The following is a 20,021-nucleotide window of genomic DNA, read 5'->3' on the forward strand; positions in this document are numbered from 1 at the left end:
ACGACTGCCGGTGTGTGTGCAGGTGAATGATGCGTGAAAGGTACGCCAACATCCATGAGTGTTGAAAACCTCGTTACACTTGGTGGCAGCGGTGGGATGAACTCCCATGAAATTGCAAGCAAGCAACCATCAGTTGAGACTGTTTCTGTGTGATCCAGAAATATCACCTGAGTAGCCGAGTAGCAACCATGCTGGTTGTGATGTTGCTGTTATAGAACAGTTTCTTGAGACTCAGAAGTTTGGCGAGTCCCAACATTGAGAGAACAATTTGAAAAGCTAAGCTGAGCTGCATGAAGTCAGTCGTCTGCAACGCAGTTGTGATGTCTTCAACGCTTCCGACATTGGGCTGACCAGGTTGCAGACAGACGCCGGTCCAGGGACGGGCTGAGACGAGGACGTGGACGGTGCCGTCAGGACGGAGTCTGGGACCCAGGAGGGACGAGACTACACGGAGCAGCAGACAGCTGAGCAGGGTGACCACAACACATCGCCAGGGACGATTGACAGGGAGAGCAAAAGTCTTATCGTAGGGGGTAAGTGAGCTTCTCTCGGTCAATTTCACGGCAAGGCAGAGGGGGTAAACAGTACTACAAATAATCACTGTTATATCCTAAGTGTTGTGACAGGTTGTTGTTAAGACTGTATTAACATGGAGGGGGAAAGCAACTTAAGTCAGTTAAGAATGCAAGAGTTGAGGCAAAAGTGTGAAGAGTTGGGGCTGCCACATGAAGGACTGAATAGAAATCAGTTGGTTCAGAGCATAGAAGAGGCAAATAAAGGGCAAGTTTCATCTCAGCCAGAGGCGACTGTTGTTAGCACAGATGGGGATGAGGCCCAAAATGCTGCTGCACGCAAAGAGTCTTTAGAAGAAACGCGCATGCGCTTTGAATTAGAAAAGTTGAGAATGCAAGTGCGGCTAGCAGAGCTAGAAAAAGAAAAGCGTGAAAACATGCCTGGCGCAGCACCTGGAAATGCAAGCGTGGTGGAGGGAGGTATTAGGCGGCAACTTCCCTTTTACAAAGAAGGGGAGGATGTAGATGTATTCCTGCGTACTTTTGAAAAGATGGCCCATTTGAATAACTGGCCTAGGGATGTATGGGCACTACAACTGGCCCCACTGTTGTCAGGAAAGGCCAGAGAAGCATATGCCAGACTGTCATTAGAGAGTAGTAGGGACTACGACGCAGTGAAAGCAGCCATACTGCGTAGATATGACCTGACTCCAGATGCGTACCGGGTTAAGTTTAGAGAGTTGAGAGTTGACAAAGAAGAGACGTACACAGAATTCTCTGTGAAGCTCTCCGACCTGTTAGGGCGTTGGCTAGAGGGGGCGGGAGCAGACACAGATGTTGACAAATTGAAGGAGCAAATCCTTATGGAGCAAATGTTGAAGCAAGTCCCCTATGACTTAAGAGTATGGCTCCGGGATCATGAGCCGCCAACACTTCAGGCCATGGCGAGGCTCGCAGACCAATATGTGCAGAGTAGAAAAGGAATGGGAAAGCCCCAGGGATACACAGGAGGCAGACAGGACCTCAGATCATTCCCTAAATCTGGAGGAAAGCCCAGTTTTGGGAGCGGGAAAGGGGAAAACATACCCCAGAAACCGGTACACAACCAAGAACAGAAAGGCAGTCGGGGGAAGATACAGTGCTATAAGTGTGGCAAGCTAGGGCACATAGCAGTAAACTGTCAGAACGCTCAAAAATCTACCCCAAAGGAGGAAAGGGATGCAAAACAAGGCCCTGCATACTTCTGTAGATCTAGACCCCACAAATTCTTAGAGGCATACACTAGCCAGGCTATGCTAGGAGGAAGAAAGGTGAGCCTATTGCGTGATTCAGGCTGCACCCATTCCCTTGCTAGAGTAGACGTAGTAGACCCTGACCTCATTATCCCAGGAGAGACAATCCATGTTAGGGGTTTATTCATTAAGAAAGAGCTACCAGTGGCCAGAGTACATCTGACGAGTGATGCCTATGGTATGCAGAAGTGGATTCGTGTGGGAGTAGTCGATGATATTGAAGTAGACATGATACTGGGCAATGAACTTGTCCATGAAGAAGACCCCGAGTTGAAAATGCCCGTAGTGAGTGGAAAGGAAGAGGGCTTGGTAGTAACACGGAGCCAGGCTCGCGTGGAAAAAGAAAAGGTAGAAAACGAGAGAACAGAGAGGGAGAACTCCCAAGTTCGTGTGAGAGACTTACTCAGCATGAATGAGGGAAATGATGAAGTAGTTGATGCTGACAAAGCTCCCATGGATGGGGAATCTCACGAGGGGGAAGAAAGTAGCCACAAAGCAGGAGAACAGATGGGGAAGAAAGAATCCATAGACTCAAGAAGTAGAGGACACAGCCAATTAGACATGGGGGTAACAGAATTAATTCAAGCCCAGCAAGAGGACATAGGCCTAAAGTCAATTTGGGAGAAAGTAGAGGAGGAGGATGGAAACACGAAATGCTACTTTTATGTGGACAAGGGGGTGCTCATGCGTAAATGGTCTGGTGCAAATCAAGCCCAAGGGGAGGGATACAGACAAATAGTAGTCCCTAAGCAGTACAGAGGAAAGCTGCTACATATTGCACATGACAATCTGACGGCAGGTCATTTGGGGGTTGGTAAAACACAACAGAGGCTGATGCAAAATTTCTACTGGCCAGGGATATTCCGGGATGTAGCAGAATTTTGCAAAACATGTGGTCCATGCCAAAAGTGTGCAAGTCAGTACCGGGGAGGGAAGGCAAAACTAGTGTCAGTCCCAGTGATCGGCAGGCCATTCAGGAAGGTTGCAATGGATATTGTGGGCCCCTTACCAAGAAGCAAAAAGGGCAATAAATACATCCTTGTCCTCTGTGATTACGCAACACGTTATCCCGAGGCAGTACCCCTCCCCTCAGTAGAGGCTGAAAAGGTGGCAGACGAACTGATAAAGATCTTCAGCCGAGTAGGGATTCCAGACGAGCTCTTAACAGATCAGGGGTCAAACTTTATGTCCCTCCTAATGAAACAGCTGTGTAGTAGTCTGGGTATCAAGCAGCTAAGGACCAGCCCTTATCACCCCCAAGCCAACGGACTGGTAGAGAGATTTAATGGGACTTTGAAGGGGATGCTGAAACCGTACACTACAGAAGGGGATGTGACCTGGGATGAACTCATCCCCTATGTGTTGTTTGCATACCGAGAGGTTCCCCAAGAATCAACGGGATTCTCCCCATTTGAACTTTTGTATGGGCACAGAGTAAGGGGACCCCTAGATATCATTCGGGAGACCTGGACAGGTGAAATTCCCTCACAAGAGAGCATAGTGACGTATGTGCTAAGGAGCAGAGAAAATCTGGCCGCAATCACGAAGGCAGCCCAGACAAACCTAGCCATGGCCCAGAAGAAACAACAAGTGTGGTATGATAGGAAAGCCAGAGCAAAAGACCTGAATGTAGGCCAAAAAGTGCTGGTGCTACTCCCATGCAGCACTAATAAGCTAATGGCTAAATGGCAAGGCCCCTATCCAGTGATACAAAAGCTGAGTGACGTTAACTATGTGATTGAGATGGGGGACAAAAGAAAGAAACACCGCGTGTTTCATACAAACATGCTGCGTGAGTGGCGAGAGCGGGAGAGTACATTGTACATAGACGTTGAAAGTGCCGAGTGTGAGGAATTAGACGAGGTCATCGAGTCAATGACCTGTGAAGTGTCCCCATCTGAGGTCAAGATACCAGACTACCTCTCAGATGCACAGACGAAACAAGTGACTGACCTAGTAGGGGAGTATAGCGACATCCTTAGTGACAAACCTGGACGGACGGATGTAGTGAGACATGACTTAATCACTACAAATGACCGCCCAATCAGACAGAGGGCATACCGACTCCCACATGCGTTAAAAGATACAGTAAAGAAAGAACTAGATGAGATGTTGGATGCGGGAATCATCTCCCCTTCCGATTCCCCATATGCTAGCCCCCTTGTGATTGTTAGAAAGAAAGATGACACCCTTCGACTTTGCGTCGATTATCGCAAACTTAACCAAGTGACTGAATTTGACGCATACCCAATGCCCAATATAGAAGCCATCATAGACGAGCTAGGAAAGGCCAAGTTTATGACCACGATCGACCTGACAAAAGGGTACTGGCAAGTTCCCCTAACCGACGATGCAAAGAGAAAGTCTGCATTTATTACACCCTTTGGCCTCTTTCAATTCAATGTGATGCCTTTTGGGATGCAGGGCGCGCCAGCCACCTTTCAGCGGCTTGTAGATCAGGTGCTGCGTGGATTAAGCAAGTTTGCGACTGCGTACATAGATGACATTATCATCTACAGTGAATCTTGGGAGCAGCATCTGGTCCATGTCCGGGAAGTGCTAGAAAGGTTGAGAGCAGCAGGCCTAACAGCAAAACCCAGTAAGTGTAAAGTCGCCAGGAGGGAGGTACTCTATCTGGGGTTTGTTTTGGGAGGGGGTTGTGTGAAACCCGAACCAGCTAAAGTGGAGGCAGTAATGAATTACCCGCAGCCTGCAACAAAGACGGATGTCAGAGCCTTCTTGGGCCTAACAGGCTACTACAGGAAGTTCATTCCAAACTATAGCAAAGTGGCAGCCCCACTCTCGGACCTCACTCGTAAAAGTGAACCTAGACTAGTTAGGTGGAACAACGAATGTGGCCAGGCATTTGAGTCCCTGAAGAAGTCCCTTGCTTGCTCACCTGTGCTCAAAAATCCTGACTTCTCCAAAGAATTCATCGTACAGGTAGATGCCTCAGAAAGGGGAATTGGAGCAGTTTTGAGTCAAAGGGATGATGAAGGTGATGATCACCCAGTGGCATACATAAGCAGAAAGTTACTGCCAAGAGAGCAAAAGTATGCCACTATAGAGAAAGAGTGTATGGCAATCGTGTGGAGCATCCAAAAATTCCAGCCATACTTGTTTGGACGACAGTTCCTCGTACAGACCGATCACAATCCTTTGAAATGGCTCCACACGATGAAAAATCAAAACCCAAGACTGATGAGATGGAGTCTGGCACTACAGACACACTCAATGAAACTTGAGCACAGGAGCGGTAGCAAAAATGGGAATGCAGACGGTTTGTCTAGAATGTAATATATCTGAAATGGCATGACATGACTAAGATGGCGGATGAGGTAGTACTTGTATGTCATATTTTCAGTTAAGATATAACTGTAAGTGTTCATGTATGCTAATTGTATGTTGACAAAAAAAAAAGGGCAAAGTTAGGTATTCGTGTAACTGGCTAATTTCAACTCCTAAAGCAACCGATCATGGGAAATATATACATGTTATAAAGCCAGACTAGGCCCGGTAAGCATGCAATACCTACCTTTTGAATGAAATAATTATGTGTGTCAACTCTGCCTTGCCAATAGTGAAAGAGAGCTCACAATTGTACCCTAGACATGACATGTTGAACATTGCTATCCAAAGGAAACCGTGCATCAAGAGACTGAGTAACTAGAAGTCAAGAGATTCGAATAATCAGCGATGAACCCGAACACACATGCATATTGAACTAGCATGGACACTTTGAAAACTGGAAGTGTGTCGTCATTAAAAGTGACAAAATATGCACTGACTCAAGAAATATGATCGATTATGCTTCTGGTGTTATGTACAAATGCATGAGTAGTAATGTTTATGTGATTTCGTGATTTATGATTTAATAATGATTGTTTCATTTCATACAGAACAGTGACTCGCAAGTATCCATCCAACTATTCTAATTTGGATATGAAAAGGGTCTTAATGAAGTGAAAACTTTCAACTGCATTCCATTCCCTTTTCATTGTCTTGGGTAGGGGGATGTCTGTGACGAAGCATAAGGAATATAGGGCGTATCATAATGAATATGACTAATAACATATTCATTGCACATTATTGTGCTTGGACATAGAGCTGCAGATCGGTCCAGGCAGACCATCCAAAGTAGAAGAGAAGCCAAACTGCTGATGAGTGTCTTTCTCGAAAATGAGAAATGCTGAAATTGCTGAGAAGCTTCATTTTGGGAGACAATGTATATAATAACAAATTGTTTCTGGGAGACAATGTACATAATAACAAAGTGTTCCTGGTAGACAATGTACAGAATAAGAAAGTGTCTCAAAATGCTGATATGACCCTTCTTTGCACGTTACATAAGGTATCCTGAATTCGATGAGAGGGATCACACTTGTTTAAATGGTCAGCTGTAGGCACCTGGAATCGAGTCAAGGGAATACCAGTTGTAAAGAAAAGGTATAACTGGTGGAAGTCTGACACTGGTCAAAACAAGATGAGGAGTGACAGTTTTATCTGCCCCATGAGTACTAGCTTTAAGTTGACAAGGGGGTAATGTGCTGACATTAGTCCCTAGGTGCTGACACTAGTCTTTATTGTGCTGACACTAGTCTTTATTTTGCTGACAGTGCCTTGTGGAGTGTCCACTTCATAATTATTCATCAGATGACCAATGGTCATCTATATGATTGGTTAATTGTGTCGGCAAGGGGAGGGACATCTATGTGCCATATTTAATGTTACATTTTAATTTGGTTTCCAAGAGGGGCGGACTCAGTAAAATAATCATATGCATGAAGCTTGAGAGCCTGAAACAAAACCAGGGTGCAAGACCTCAAAATAGTTAGTTACAACTCGACATCTTCAAGTAGCTCATTGAGTGAAGAATCATTTCACTCCAACTGTACACATCATTTTCGACTGAATAAAAGTCCAGCGGACACCCAGGTTCACATACGACTTGTGTGGAATGGGACTTTGATTTTCAACGACTGCCGGTGTGTGTGCAGGTGAATGATGCGTGAAAGGTACGCCAACATCCATGAGTGTTGAAAACCTCGTTACAGGAAGATACAGGAATCACCACACTTTTTGTGGTGGACATTCACTGTGTAATCCCAACCAGCAGATTTCTTCTTTAATAGTTCAGATACAACTTGTATGAATGTGTTTAACCCAACAATTTTGAGTGGTACAGAAACTTGTATTGTATTTGCTCTGCAGGTGCAACAACTGTTCAGAAAATTGATCAAACCAGTGAAAGACCACAGAGTCTTCCTGTTCGTGGTGATCTTGACAAAGCAAGGCAGGCCCATGAGAGTGTTGAGGGAGGTAGCCATGGAAAACATTCCAGTCTGCCAGACGTCGGAGAACTTGGGACAAGGCAGACGATGCTCGACATCGTCAAGAAAGATGGCACAGCTGTGATCGCCAAGTCTCACGTGGACGTCAAGAGTCAACGTGGCAGTCAAACTTCCAAACCAAATGTAGAGGAGGAGCGTCCAGTGAGTACTGATTCGAGACAAGCTCACGACGAAGGTGATCGAGACGTTGAGGTGAAGGAAGCCAGCCAGCCACAAGGAGGCGATGCTGCTGCCTCGCAGGATTGGTTCCTGCGGTTATCCCCCTCCCAGACACAGACTCAGACCCAGCACAGCCAGAGCCGCCGAGAAATAAGCTTGGGAGTGTCCAAGTCGCAGGGAGAGTCCACTCATGACAAGGTTGGTGAACCTGAGTTTGCGAAACAAGGACCTCCTCATGACGTTCAGGTAGCGGAAGGCACTGGGAGAGAAAGCCGAACTGGAATGACGTCAGCGGAGGTCGACAGAGGGGAGAATCAAAGGAAAACTCGTATCAGCAGACAAGCCACACCCTGGCATGCCACGCCTTCAGACACTGGGCAAACTGAGGATGATGTCATAGTGATACCGGAGTCAGAAGATGCGGGGGTGAACGTTGGCGAAAGACAAGCAGCTGATGCGGACGAGAGCAAACTGGGGAGTGATCGTCGGCATGGAGACAGCGCCCGCGTGGGATCAAAGAGCGGTGTGTGTGTCCACCCCGATGGACAGGGAGGAGATTCAGTCTTTGTAGAGGGCGAGGAACAGTGGACAGGTGAGGGACACAGTAGGATTGACCAACTGGGAGAACTGGACATTAGTAACAACTCATCATCTACGGCAGGTGAGGCCTCTCCCTCGGTTTAGTGAGGTAAAACATATCAGAACATCAAATATGAGACAAGTGCACATTCCCCTTAATAGAAAAAAAAGATAGCTTAAATAAAAGTTGCAAAAAAAAAAAATGACCCACACCAGACAACAACCAAACCAGAGTGGAAGAAGTAATTGGAATGAGAAAGAACTTTGGTATAAATCCATTATTTGAAGAGAGAAAGCATTCCACATATACACTCTGTATTTGACCTATCAAGTTTAAATAACAGTGTGTGAAAAGTCGCATTTGACATAGTTGCTTAGAAAAACCAAATGGAACAACATCCATTGTTTTGATGTAGTGCGACAATAACATCATAAATGCAGAGGCATCAAGACTCTCAGGGCCCTATAACAGTTGATGTGCCATAGTCAATGGTGATTGATTGTTCAGAAAATGAATGATAACAGTTTACTGTGTTTCAAGCCCTCCCCCCCCCATGAATTTATGTATGGCTTTAGTACAGTTGATTCCTGTATGCTGTGGCTATTAAAAGAGTTCGATCCATTTGATTCCTTTCTTGTTAGTTTGAGATATTTGCGATTACACCTACTAATAATACAAAGTAAACAATAAGAAAATATTGATTTTTAAAAAAAAATCATAACGTTAAAGAATATTCCTTGATATGCAACAGGTGAGGTATCATTGGAAAGGTTTTATTTTGTTCTATGTGATGGAGGACTTACTCAAAAGTGTTTGAAATGGCACTTTACCCATTTTGCAATCAAGCACTTCATTTGTAATGATCCAGGTTTTCACCTCAGCATGCCTAAAGATGGAGCCCTCTTGAGACCCAGGAGTATGACCCCTGACCTCATGGGTCGCCAAGGTAAACAGCGGCCAGACAGGACTCCTCGTCACAGCACACCCATCGGAGACGAAAGTGAAGTCGTCAGTGTGAGAACTGACACCATGGCAGATCCAGTACAGGTACGTATGTGTATCAGGGTATTTTTGGAGCGTGGGTATGAATTCCTCTCTGTACTTAAACAGTTGGGATGGGAGAGGGGCCATCTAAAATGTCCTAGGCTCTGATTCTATGTAATTTCAGCTGGTAGCATTTCTAGATTTGATAAAGGAAGTGACTGGCTTTAGAGACCTTCACCTAAGTGTGATTGTGAGAGTCATGAATGCCATGAATAATGATAATAATAATCATAGTACAGGGTACTTATAATGCGCCAATTCCACATAACTAATGTGCTCAAGGCTCAGTAGGAAAAATGAGTTATGAAGTACAAAAATCATTACACAAACATGCACATGAAACTGAATGACACAATGATGATGAAAAAAAAAAATCATAATATATAATTCTACTGGAAAATGGTTACGAACAAATGAGTCTTAAGGGCAACTTTAAAGGAGTCAACATTTGAAATGTAACGGATACATGAATTGCGTAATGTGACGATTAAACACAATCTTTGAGTCTACGATATCGTGATCTGTCTACTTTGTACACTTAAGTTTTTGTAGTGGAGAGTTATCATCCTGCATTTGCACAGATCATTCAAAAGCTAATCCAATTTTTGATGTTATAACAGAAGAAATGCACATTTCAAACATGTGAGTAACACCATAACTAGAGCTCTTTGGGTTCTTTGTGATGCAATGTATGTACATCACAGTAGTAGATGTATTGATAATCCCAAATTCTTGCGCTGGGCATAGTTCTACTGAACGAATTGACAATATATGGTAATCTCTCCTCTGGTATAATTTTTGGTCATGCAGTCCCTAACTTTCAGTTATTTTTCTTTTCTCTGTTTATTTCCTGTCTCTCCTTTGTCTTTTCCTGTAGAAAAATGGACATTGGGCTCGGTGCATAGAGTATTAAATTCAATGATGTAATATTTTGAGATGTCTGCATAGCTCAGTGTAAGTCAGTTTACATCTTTTCTGACCCAAAGGTTACTGAGAGTGAAGCCAAGACCTCAGACAAGCTGGTAGTCAGTGCTGTCATGGACTTGGACTCGGTGGAGAATAGCGAAATTCCAGAGTTTCATCTTGAAGGGCCCCTCATCCGCCCGCATTTATTGAAGGATTCAGCCCTGAGTCCGGCGAAGAAACAGACGTCCGTCTTCAGCAGAGTACAGGAAGCCAAGAAATCCAGTGAGAGTGGCAAGAAGGCTGCGAAGCAAGCCCATAAATCGACAGAGTAAGATCCTCACCCTAATCCCCCTCTTGTTCCACCTCTTCTTTTCCTCGTCTTCCTCCTCATCTTCCTCCCCCCTTCTTCTCCCTCCTTCTCCTCTTTCTTCTCCTGCTCCTCCTCCAGCTCCTCCTTTTTTTTCTCCTCTTCTTCCTCCTCCTCCCTCTCCTAATGGTGCTGCTGCTGCTCCTTCTCCTCCTCCTCCTCCTCCTCATCCTCATCCTCTTCTGGATTTTCTTTTCCTCCTCCTCACCCTCTTCCCCTTTTCCTCTTTGTCATCCTATTTCTCCTCTCCCTCCTACTTCTCATCTTCCTCTTCTCCTTCCTCCTCATCTTCTTTCTCCTGCTCCTTGTGCTCCTACTTCTGCTCTTTTTTCTCATCTTCCATCTGTTCCTCATCCTCTTCCTTCCCTGTTGCCTACTCCTTATTTTTCCTCCTCTTCCTCTTCCTTCTTTTCTTCCTCCTCCTCTCCTTTCTCCTCCCCCTCCTCCTCCTCATCCTGTTCCTCCTCCTGCTCTTATTTCTCTATCTCCTCCTTCTATCCCTCTGTCCCTCCCTCATCCTTCATCTTCCTCCTCATCCTCATCCTCTCCCTTCTTTTTCTCTTCCCCTCCTGCTCCTCCTCTTCCTCCTTCCCTTTCCCCGACTCATTTCTCTTTCTCCTCCTTCTACTGTAAAAGTGGAAATTTTTGCGGTGTTAAAATTTTCATGCATTTCACGCAACCAGAAACTAGCACGAAAATAGCAGCATGTGAATATTTCTGTTGCCCGACGTATGTTCCAGTAGTTGAAGTCTTGATTCCGCGGAATTAAAAACATCCGAAACTCTTCTTGCCTGGCTGAGTGCGAAAAATTAGTTGCGCGAAAATATCCACTGTTACAGTATCCCTCTGCCTCTTCCTCATCCATCTGGTCTAGCTGTCTGCTTCTCAACTTTCTTTTCATTGCAGTTATGTAAACACTCTTTAGAGGATTTTCTCTCCTCTATCAGAAGCCTTTGTGCAATTTATAACCATGTTGTACATACTGTATAGGCTGTTATTTTTGCGAGGGTTTAATTTTGGTGAATTTTGCGAATCACAGTTGGATCGTGAATTTATTCACAACACGCGAAAATGTCTCTGTGAGCTAGGGTAATAGTGCACTTACATGTAAGTTGGCGACGACATCAAATCGCAAAAACAACATCTCGCAAAAGTGTGTATGACTTCCTCACTCGTGAAAATAACAGTGTATACAGCATATGTGCATGTTACAAGTTATGGGGTATTATATTACCCCACTGTGTACAGATTGAGCAACTCAATTAGCTAAGTCAAAATTTGTCTATCTTTATCTAATTGATTGGGAAATGTGTTTACAATTACACATGGAAGTTATGATGTGTTTTAATTTTCAAGGCAGTTGTAACTCTAGTTAATCAAGTTATTGAAATGCCTCTGAATTGTCTTTTGAATTTTGTTTGAGCAGATCCAGGCAAGATTGCCCTAAAGATATAATTTTTTGGTTAAATTTTTCTGTCAACAGTGACCCATTCTCACTGCCCAAGTCTGACTCTGTGCACAAGCGAAGGAAACCAGAGGATGAAGAAGTTGGGGAAGACAAAGACAATTTACCCGAGGCTCAGGATGTGGAAGATTCTGCAACCATTCCATACACTCACACAGAAGAAGCACAAAGTGAGCATGAAATAGAACAGGAGAAGGCAGAAGAGCCGTTGCCGAGAGACGACGATGATCGTGACGCAGCTGAAGAAATGTCGCTGGACGAAAATGGAGATGATGTCGAGGAGAAGATGGATGTTAGCGATGGAGGAGAAATGGCGAGAGATGGAGGAAGAATGGAGAATGAAAAAAGTGGTGTTCATAAAGAGAGGAGTCAAGAAGTTAGACACCAAAGTCTAGGCAGCAATCAGAGGAGAACCAGTGAAATTGAAAGGAGGGGACAAAAAGAAGTACGTGTCAGGAGCGGTAGCTCCTCCGCCGCGAGGAGCACTTCTGCTGATGTCGAGCAGCCTGGAGCCATCTCTTCAGCAGATGAGATGAGTATCCTGGCAGAGTTCATCCACTCGGACAGCTGCAGTGGTGCTGAATCCGCGGCGCAGCAGCAGCAGCGGCTGAAGCCCCACCCCAAAGCCCCCAGGACCCGGTCTTCGGAATCTCCAAGAAAACACGTCACCATTGTAGACACAGAGGAAGTCGGGCCGCCAAAGAGTGTCGCGCTCCCGGGGAGGAGAGACCCGTATGAGTTCACAGATTCACAGTCCAACAAGACACCCACTCCCATGAAGACTTGGACACGCAAGGATTCAGATGGTCATGTCAAGAGCCGTCCAGTCAGGAATCTTGCACAAGCATCAGGTACTTTCACTTGTTAGCCCTTTACAGCAAACTTTTCATAGAGTGTTGTTATGAACCACTGTGATGCACCATTGAAATTGTATTATCTAAGATAATTTTTGAGTTTTCTCTGTTGTATGATTTTTATTACCCACGCCGATGAAAATCGGCAGGGGGTTATGTAAAGGGTTCCGTATGTTTGTTTGTTTGTGTACAAGATAACAAGAGAACGGGTAAAGGGATTTGCACAAAATGTTCAGGGAATGTTTGGATAATGACAGGAAAGAATCAATTAGATTTTGGTGATAATTGGTTGACCCTTGCAAATTCTGTGTGACCTTGAAGTTTTGACCCCATGGTATAGTGACCACTCCGAACATTTCCCGTTTCTTCCTTTGAGATTTACCGCTACCATACGAAAACATAACTCCCAAACGATCCGACTTTGCTGCTCAAATGTTCGTAAGAATTCCGAAATTTACGTTTATTTGAGGTACTATGTCCTTCTGGATTTATGAAAGTTCGCTCGCCGTAAATTTTGTTTTTCTTTTTCACACTCTCGGCTTGCTATATGCAAAATTTCCCGCAAGAAAACAGCGTATTTCTTGATTTTTAGCGCTTTTTCGGCGACCCGTAGACCCTACTCTTAAAACTGGACTTGATTTGCGCGCGCTTGGAAAAGTTCCGAATCTGCACTTTTGACCATGGAATTTGGGTTTTTTGATGGATTTTTGGAGGAGACTAAAGGACTTTCCTGTTGTGAATGAGTGTTCCAGTATGTGAAATGATGTGATTTGCATGTGATGTGACTTTAGAACCAAAGATCGTACGCTGAAGTGTATGATCTTTGGTAGAACTCACTGGCTGGTGATAAGCAATACTGGTAAGTGACCGAATTCTGGTAAGTGACCGAATGCACAGTATGTTTACCCCGACTCTGTAGCACCGCTAAGGCGTGGCTCTGCCGCCTTTGACGGCCCCTCTAGTTTTTTTATTTGCTTTTTTGATGAAATTTGTCGGCGACACTGCTTCAAGCTTTAAAAAACAATCATTATTTGATTTTAATCAATAGAAATCAAAATCATGCTTTGTATGAAATTTGACTGAAAGCATAATTTGTACGGAAATTGTACATGAATTCATGTTTTTGAGCAATTTTTGGCCAAACATTCATGTACATAGTCATGCGTCACTTCGAAATCGCACTCGTGGGCGTTGCAAATTTGGTCTCAAAAGATGCAGGAGACTTGAAAGATAAAAATTGTGAAACAGTGGGGCGATAGCATTTTGCAGTGGTGATATCACACAGAATGCCTTCCAGCCCCCCCCCCCCCCCCCCCCCCCCCAGCCTAGTGAAGGTTAATGCCTGTGAATAACATAGAGGTGTCGTTATCTGAGAAATGCTAGTGGTCCATTAGTGGGTTACAAAGTCATCTTTGTTGATGATAAGATTGATACTATCGTTTTCATGTGGTGATATTAAAGATGCCAACCTGGCATGAGTACATCTGTATGTGCATATCCTTCCTGACAAATTTGACTGCAAACTGACTTAGGATGTAAATTTTAGTAGAGAAATAAATCTCAGATACTGTTTTTGCTTTTAGATATTGTCATGTTTAATATACAAATGACATGGCGAAATGTTCATCAGTGGTTTAGTTAGAGAAATTCTGTAATTGCTAAGATTGATAAAAGTACTTAACGACGACTTCTGCTTTTTCTTCCAGCCAATAAGTGTTTTCTGGGCAGTGGTAGGGACAGATCAAATACCTTCACTAGCATAAATTTACTGTTCATCATTTTAGAAATCAGATTATAGCAGCAATATCTCATTTTTGACTTACTCAGTATCAGCACCTGCACAACCAGCAGCCGATGATTCTGCTACCAGGGGTGTGCCAGGGCTTGACCGTGGCGTGGTGGAGCCACAGTCCAGCAGCAGGACTAGGTCGGGAAAACGCAAGCGCCCTCATGAGGCAGGAACCGGTCAGGAGGGTGAAGAAGAGGAAGGGGAGGGGGACTCCTCGAGACCAGGAGCGACCAATCAGGGCAGATCACCGGCAGCTGTCACCCGCAGGACCCCTGCAAGGAAGAAGAGATCATCTGAAGGTGCTGGAACCCAGGCGAGTCCCTCTCCAGTGTTATTGCCCTTAGACAGAAGTTGATGATTCTTTGTTAGTTTGTTTTCATTTTCCATCTGACAAGGATGGCTGGATAGCCCATATTCAGCTGCACTATCTGGTCTTCCATTGGGTTCAGTTGCTTGAAGTTTGGGCAGAGCACTTCACCGGGTTATGCATCCTGCTCACTGCGATGAGTGAATAAAGCAGCATCTTTTATGTGCATGAGTTGTTACTCTCTCACACACGAGACCTCGATTTTATGTCCTATTGGAGGGACAAATGAAAAAGCTAAAGCTTGATGTACATCTGGAATTGGTACATACACTAATTTTGGTAAAGATTGCCTTCGAAAGACGTATGTATTACTGGTATTCGATGCAAAAAAAAAAATTTGTGTGTACCACAATGTTACAAATCAGAACAGTGCCTGTTAAATTGGTATTCTTTTCTTAGATAGTGTGTCTAAAAAACAAAAAGGAAGAAAGAAAGATAATGACTGCTATGTTGAATTTATCCATTAGGGAGGGAGCTTCCCCTTTCTTCAGTGTACTTAGTCCACCTTAACACATGGACCTGATATTATATTTTAGCTAATTCAGGGATTGTAAGCTCGTTCCACCCAAGTTTGTGTCACTCCCTAATGTCATCGGTTTGTAGAAGTTACTGTAACTAAGAGCTGACAACACAGCTTCCAGGTTACAGCAAAGTGTATGGGCATAGTGAATATGGTACAGAATATGTTAACCCGTTGAGGACGGACTGATTTTGCTACAACACGCATTTCCCATAGACCCCTGCCCGAGTATACTCGGGACTCGTCCTCAACAGGTTAAAAGAATCTGTGTTTCTTGACACAGGTCACTGGTCAGTCTCCTGCCGGTCAGCCTGTCCCCTGGAAGGTCATCAAAGTGAAGCAGATCATCACCACTCAGAGAGTGCAAGAGGTCATTGTGAGAGGCGAGCTGCTTGAGAGGAAAGTCTTGAGCGAGGTATTCAAAGCATACCCTCTGTGGCAGTAATTAATCCAGTTTTTGTTTAGGGCCATGGCTCCTGCCTGAAAGTTGAACGTTACTGTTACAAAAAATATTGTCAACGCTACGATTACATCGGCATCAGTACCGGTTCGATAAACATACATAGTTTCATCACCTTCACTAGTTTTTATCTTAATTTATTTTATTTTTTATGGCATTGGATAATATAAGATAAGATAATATGTGACAGTGCACCTCAAAACAAACAAAAAGTCGCCAGATATGACTTTTTAGTTAAGACCATATTCTGAAAGACCAGACTTTAAGCTTTAAAATGATGTATAACTCAAATCAAATGGACTCTCCTAACCTATCTAAATATTGGAAAGAAAGCACAAACTCAGGAAAAGTGTGAACTGAGAAAAGAGGCTCTGAAGTACAGTGTCTATTCAAGCGCTTAATCTTTACCAAACCGTGCAGGCTGTGCGATGAATGGGACAAAAAACAGGAAGTAAACCACCAGAGTAACAACAATGAGGGGATTATCAGACTAAATTGAAATTAAGCATGCCTCATTAACACATTCTGTCCATAGTTAATGCCAACTTTCAAAGCAGTAGCACTATCCTTTCAAAAGTTATTAGAGTTGATAGTGAAGAGTGTGGACAAGGTTTTTCAGAAATGAAAAAGGGATTCGAAAGACGCACCTAATCACACTATTCTGCCAAATATGTTCGAGATAAACTGCTAAAAAACACACTTTCCTGCCCGTTTTATGATACCAAATTTTAGCATCATGTAAAAGAAGACCCGCTCTTTCAGAAAATATGAAAAAGTCAAGTTCGGCTAGGTTGACCCATGTCACTTATTTTCAGTCCTCACGCAAAATCAGTGTGTGCGACTTTATGTTCGTTTTGAGGTGCACGGTCACATATTATATAATACTCTAGACTAGTCTAATTCAGCAGAAGTTCTAAAAAAAATGCTTTGAATTGTATGCCTTCATGGAATACCAATGGTGTATTTGCCATAATGTTGACATAATAATTTATTTTATTTTTTTTTTGGCATTGTATAATATAAGATAAGTTGTATTAAATTATAGTCTAGACTAGTCTGATTCAGCAGAAGTTCTAAAAAAATGCTTTTAATTGTATGCCTTCATGGCATACCAATTGTGTACTAATACAAACGTGTGTGAAAAGTATTAGTTGTTTACCTTACTGAATTGTGATTAGTCATTATCTGTCCAATTACTTACCCATATTTTCAGCTGTGTTTACGGTAACTGATTCATTCATTGCTGTTTGCTCACAGAAAGTTGAAGAAGTGATTGAGAAAGTGGAGCAGGAGTTCCTGACCCCCTCGCCCCAGTCCAAGTCCAGTTCCCTGACCTCTGGCTCACTGGCCGACATCAGCTCCCTGGGGTCGAGGACGTCGTCGAGCGTCGGCAGCATGCAGAAGAGCATCAGCATCACCAGTGTGGGGGCTATGCAGAAGAGCACAAGCCTGTCCAGCATCTCGGAGGGCGACAACAGCTCTCTCGTCAAGACGATCAGCCTCCCGGGGTCGGAAAAGGGCTCCCCTAGTGTGGCAAACGTGTTGCCGGGCGGGGCCCTGACCAGTCCAGAGGCAGATGGCAAGGAGGCTGAGTTTGCCAGACCAGCCAGCGCCTCGAGTGGGCGAGCAACTCCGGGATCTCCTTCCGGCAGAATGACGACAAGAAGGCGCCGTTCACCGCGGGCGCGCGAAACGGAGGAAGAGTCGGTGGAATCTGAGGGGATCCCCTGTGCTCAGCCCCCGAAGGATGATAGTCTTAGTCCCGGGCCAGACGTGGATGAAAATGTAGCAGGACAGGCAGAGGGTGAGTTTACTACAGGTGAAGGTGGAAAAAGGAAACACGCAAACCTAGAAAACCAACCTGTTGATGTGCCTTCTTGTTGAATGTAGTTTTCATAAATGAACAGGAATATCCAACCAGGAGCAGCAATTATTCAAGCATGCTTGTGAATAATAAACTGCAAAGGTGCCAAGGTATTGGTGAAAATGTATTCTTTGCTGACATTAATTTAATTTATTTAATAATCATAAATGAACACAATTCTCTCTTCATATATGAATAAAGGATACACATATCGATTTGCACATATTATACTATGAAACGAGGAATGCTTGCATGCATTTTAATAGTATAAATTTTGCGAGAGCCAAGATTCGCAAAAGTGGGGACTTGTTTATGATACAGCTGTATGCATTCAATGCCAGTGACAATTCACAAAAATTTTGTGCCGCAAAAATATCTTGTTTCACAGTATTACCTTTCAGTGTCTTTCATTTTATTGCTGTTTATATTGAAAGGCATTTAATTTGATATGTATGACAACATTATCGTCATAAATTGAATTTTGATGTCATACTCAATCAGTTGCACAAGGCCTACTCTTGGAAAGGAAGTGAAGTAATTTTTGTGATCACATTATTAACCTTTGAAAGATGAGTATGACCTAATGAAAGCAAGATTTATACTGCTTGCACAATTCAGTTCTTGTTGTTGATGTGAATGTTTATGTTTTCACCTTACTCCTTGCAAAAATGATGCACCAGAGTTTTCATCACTCTAAATGGCTTCCTTACATGTATAGATTTCTTCTTAGATGTTTACCAAATGCTGAGCCCTTTAGTGGTGGGTAGATTTGCAGTACTCCATGCATTCTTTCATGGATGTGAGTGTGGTCCTGAAAAGGACCTACTTGTCCTCAGCATGTTGGTAGTAAAGCGTGTTACGTTCTACCTTTTCTTGGGAGAATGACAGAGAATGATGTTAACCCATATCGGGCCACCTACGGGATATTCCGTAGTTCGTCCGAACGCCGCAGAGGCCACATACGGAATATCCCATAGTGAATGAAATGACATATAAACGACGTCATTCCAAAGTTCTTTCACCTTCTAACCTTTCACAACATATCCCAGAATGCTTTGCTACACTGTCTGCGATAATGCAAGAAGGGTTTGTCAGTCGAACGCCAACAATAACGTAAAAATCATCGAAAAAAATGTGTGTTTACATGGAATGACGCGAATAACCACGAAGCATCAGTGGGTGCTATCTACAGCTGTACGGAGTGCTCGATTTTGGATTTTTTTTGCCGCAGTTTTTGAGGAGGTTTGGACACTTGTTGGGTGATGATTCGACTGTGATAATAGTCCCACATGTACATCCACATGTATGTACAACAATTGTATAATTCAGTCGAAACTGAAAAGCTGTGTCTATTGTGACGAGTTTCGCTTCAACTAACTATAGGATGCACACATTATACTATCGATTTCCTGCGCACTCGCAATGGCTTCATCGTCATAAACATAAACATAAACCTGCAATTATTGTATCAATGGTCATGATATTTATATGTCCAGAAAGCTGACACTCTGATCATTTCATTTCTGGTACTGGATGTGTAAAATTACAACATTTGCTATTTTTAATCCATGAATGAAAGCAAACAAACAAAATAATTTTGTAAGTTTTGGATTACTGTTCTTCACTTCTGCTGAGTACTATGACTGCACTGAGCATTGATTGGCAGCATGTCATAAATTTACCATTTTAAAGGGAATTTTATCCTCTTTCAAATGACAAATAACTTGTCTATGTTTTGTTCATTGCTTGCTAATGACGAGCAATTGTTTGGAGAGTTGTCTGCCTGTCAGCGTGTGTGCAAACGGTGCTGGGCCACTGCGGTGTTTATTTACACAAGTGCGTTGGCCCGATATGAGTTTATGAGAACGTAAGTACCAAAACGTCAAGAATGAGTAGGTCCTTTTCAGGAGCACACTGACAATCAATAGAGAATACAGGGTTAACTGTAAAACCACCCACCATGGAAACCTTCAAAGAACAAATGTTGAGCCATCATTTTTTCCCCCAAACCCTATGTAGGTGTTCTTCTTCCACGTGTTGCGACCACCGACTCCTCCACCTGCGACACTATCATCTTGAATTCCCCGCCCAGAGAGCACAGTGAGGATGCAGCCCCCGCCCAGCTCTCCAGTGACACTGCCCTGGCGCAGCCCTTCATGGTGCCCGGCGTACGGGTCTACACTCGCTGGTTGGATGGTTTCTTTTATCCCGGCACCATTTTGTCCGAGGAGAAGTCTGACAGGTGAAATTGTTTGTTCCTTAATTTCTGTTTTAATGACATCTGTGTGCCCACTGGTATTCTTTGAGCAGAAGCCTTTCCAACCAGTCAGTACATGTACATGCAAACACCAAAGGAAAAACACGAAAATGCGTTTTCCCCTTATTTTATCCAACGTATAGGTGACTTTAGTGTCTTTCTGAGGTCAAATGGAATAAACCTGTTTGTGACTTTGAAACTGCAGAATGCAAGTAATGGTACAGTGTGTATCTT

At 43.6% G+C, this 20,021-nt stretch overlaps 1 protein-coding gene across 1 annotated transcript in view; it reads left to right on the forward strand.

The window, feature by feature from the left end:
• The window catches only part of LOC140230677 (uncharacterized), a 51,560-nt gene that overhangs the window by 17,098 nt on the left and 14,441 nt on the right, over positions 1-20,021 (forward strand). Inside the window, exons 7-16 of the mRNA XM_072310817.1 lie at positions 355-526; positions 1,090-4,802; positions 7,016-7,975; positions 8,763-8,941; positions 9,925-10,172; positions 11,695-12,527; positions 14,358-14,632; positions 15,490-15,621; positions 16,924-17,470; positions 19,550-19,772. Coding sequence (XP_072166918.1) covers positions 355-526; positions 1,090-4,802; positions 7,016-7,975; positions 8,763-8,941; positions 9,925-10,172; positions 11,695-12,527; positions 14,358-14,632; positions 15,490-15,621; positions 16,924-17,470; positions 19,550-19,772 — 7,282 coding nt within the window. The remainder of the gene's footprint in view (positions 1-354; positions 527-1,089; positions 4,803-7,015; positions 7,976-8,762; positions 8,942-9,924; positions 10,173-11,694; positions 12,528-14,357; positions 14,633-15,489; positions 15,622-16,923; positions 17,471-19,549; positions 19,773-20,021) is intronic.

This window comes from Diadema setosum, chromosome 7 (assembly GCF_964275005.1).
Source record: "Diadema setosum chromosome 7, eeDiaSeto1, whole genome shotgun sequence".
Taxonomy (NCBI): Eukaryota; Metazoa; Echinodermata; class Echinoidea; order Diadematoida; family Diadematidae; genus Diadema; species Diadema setosum.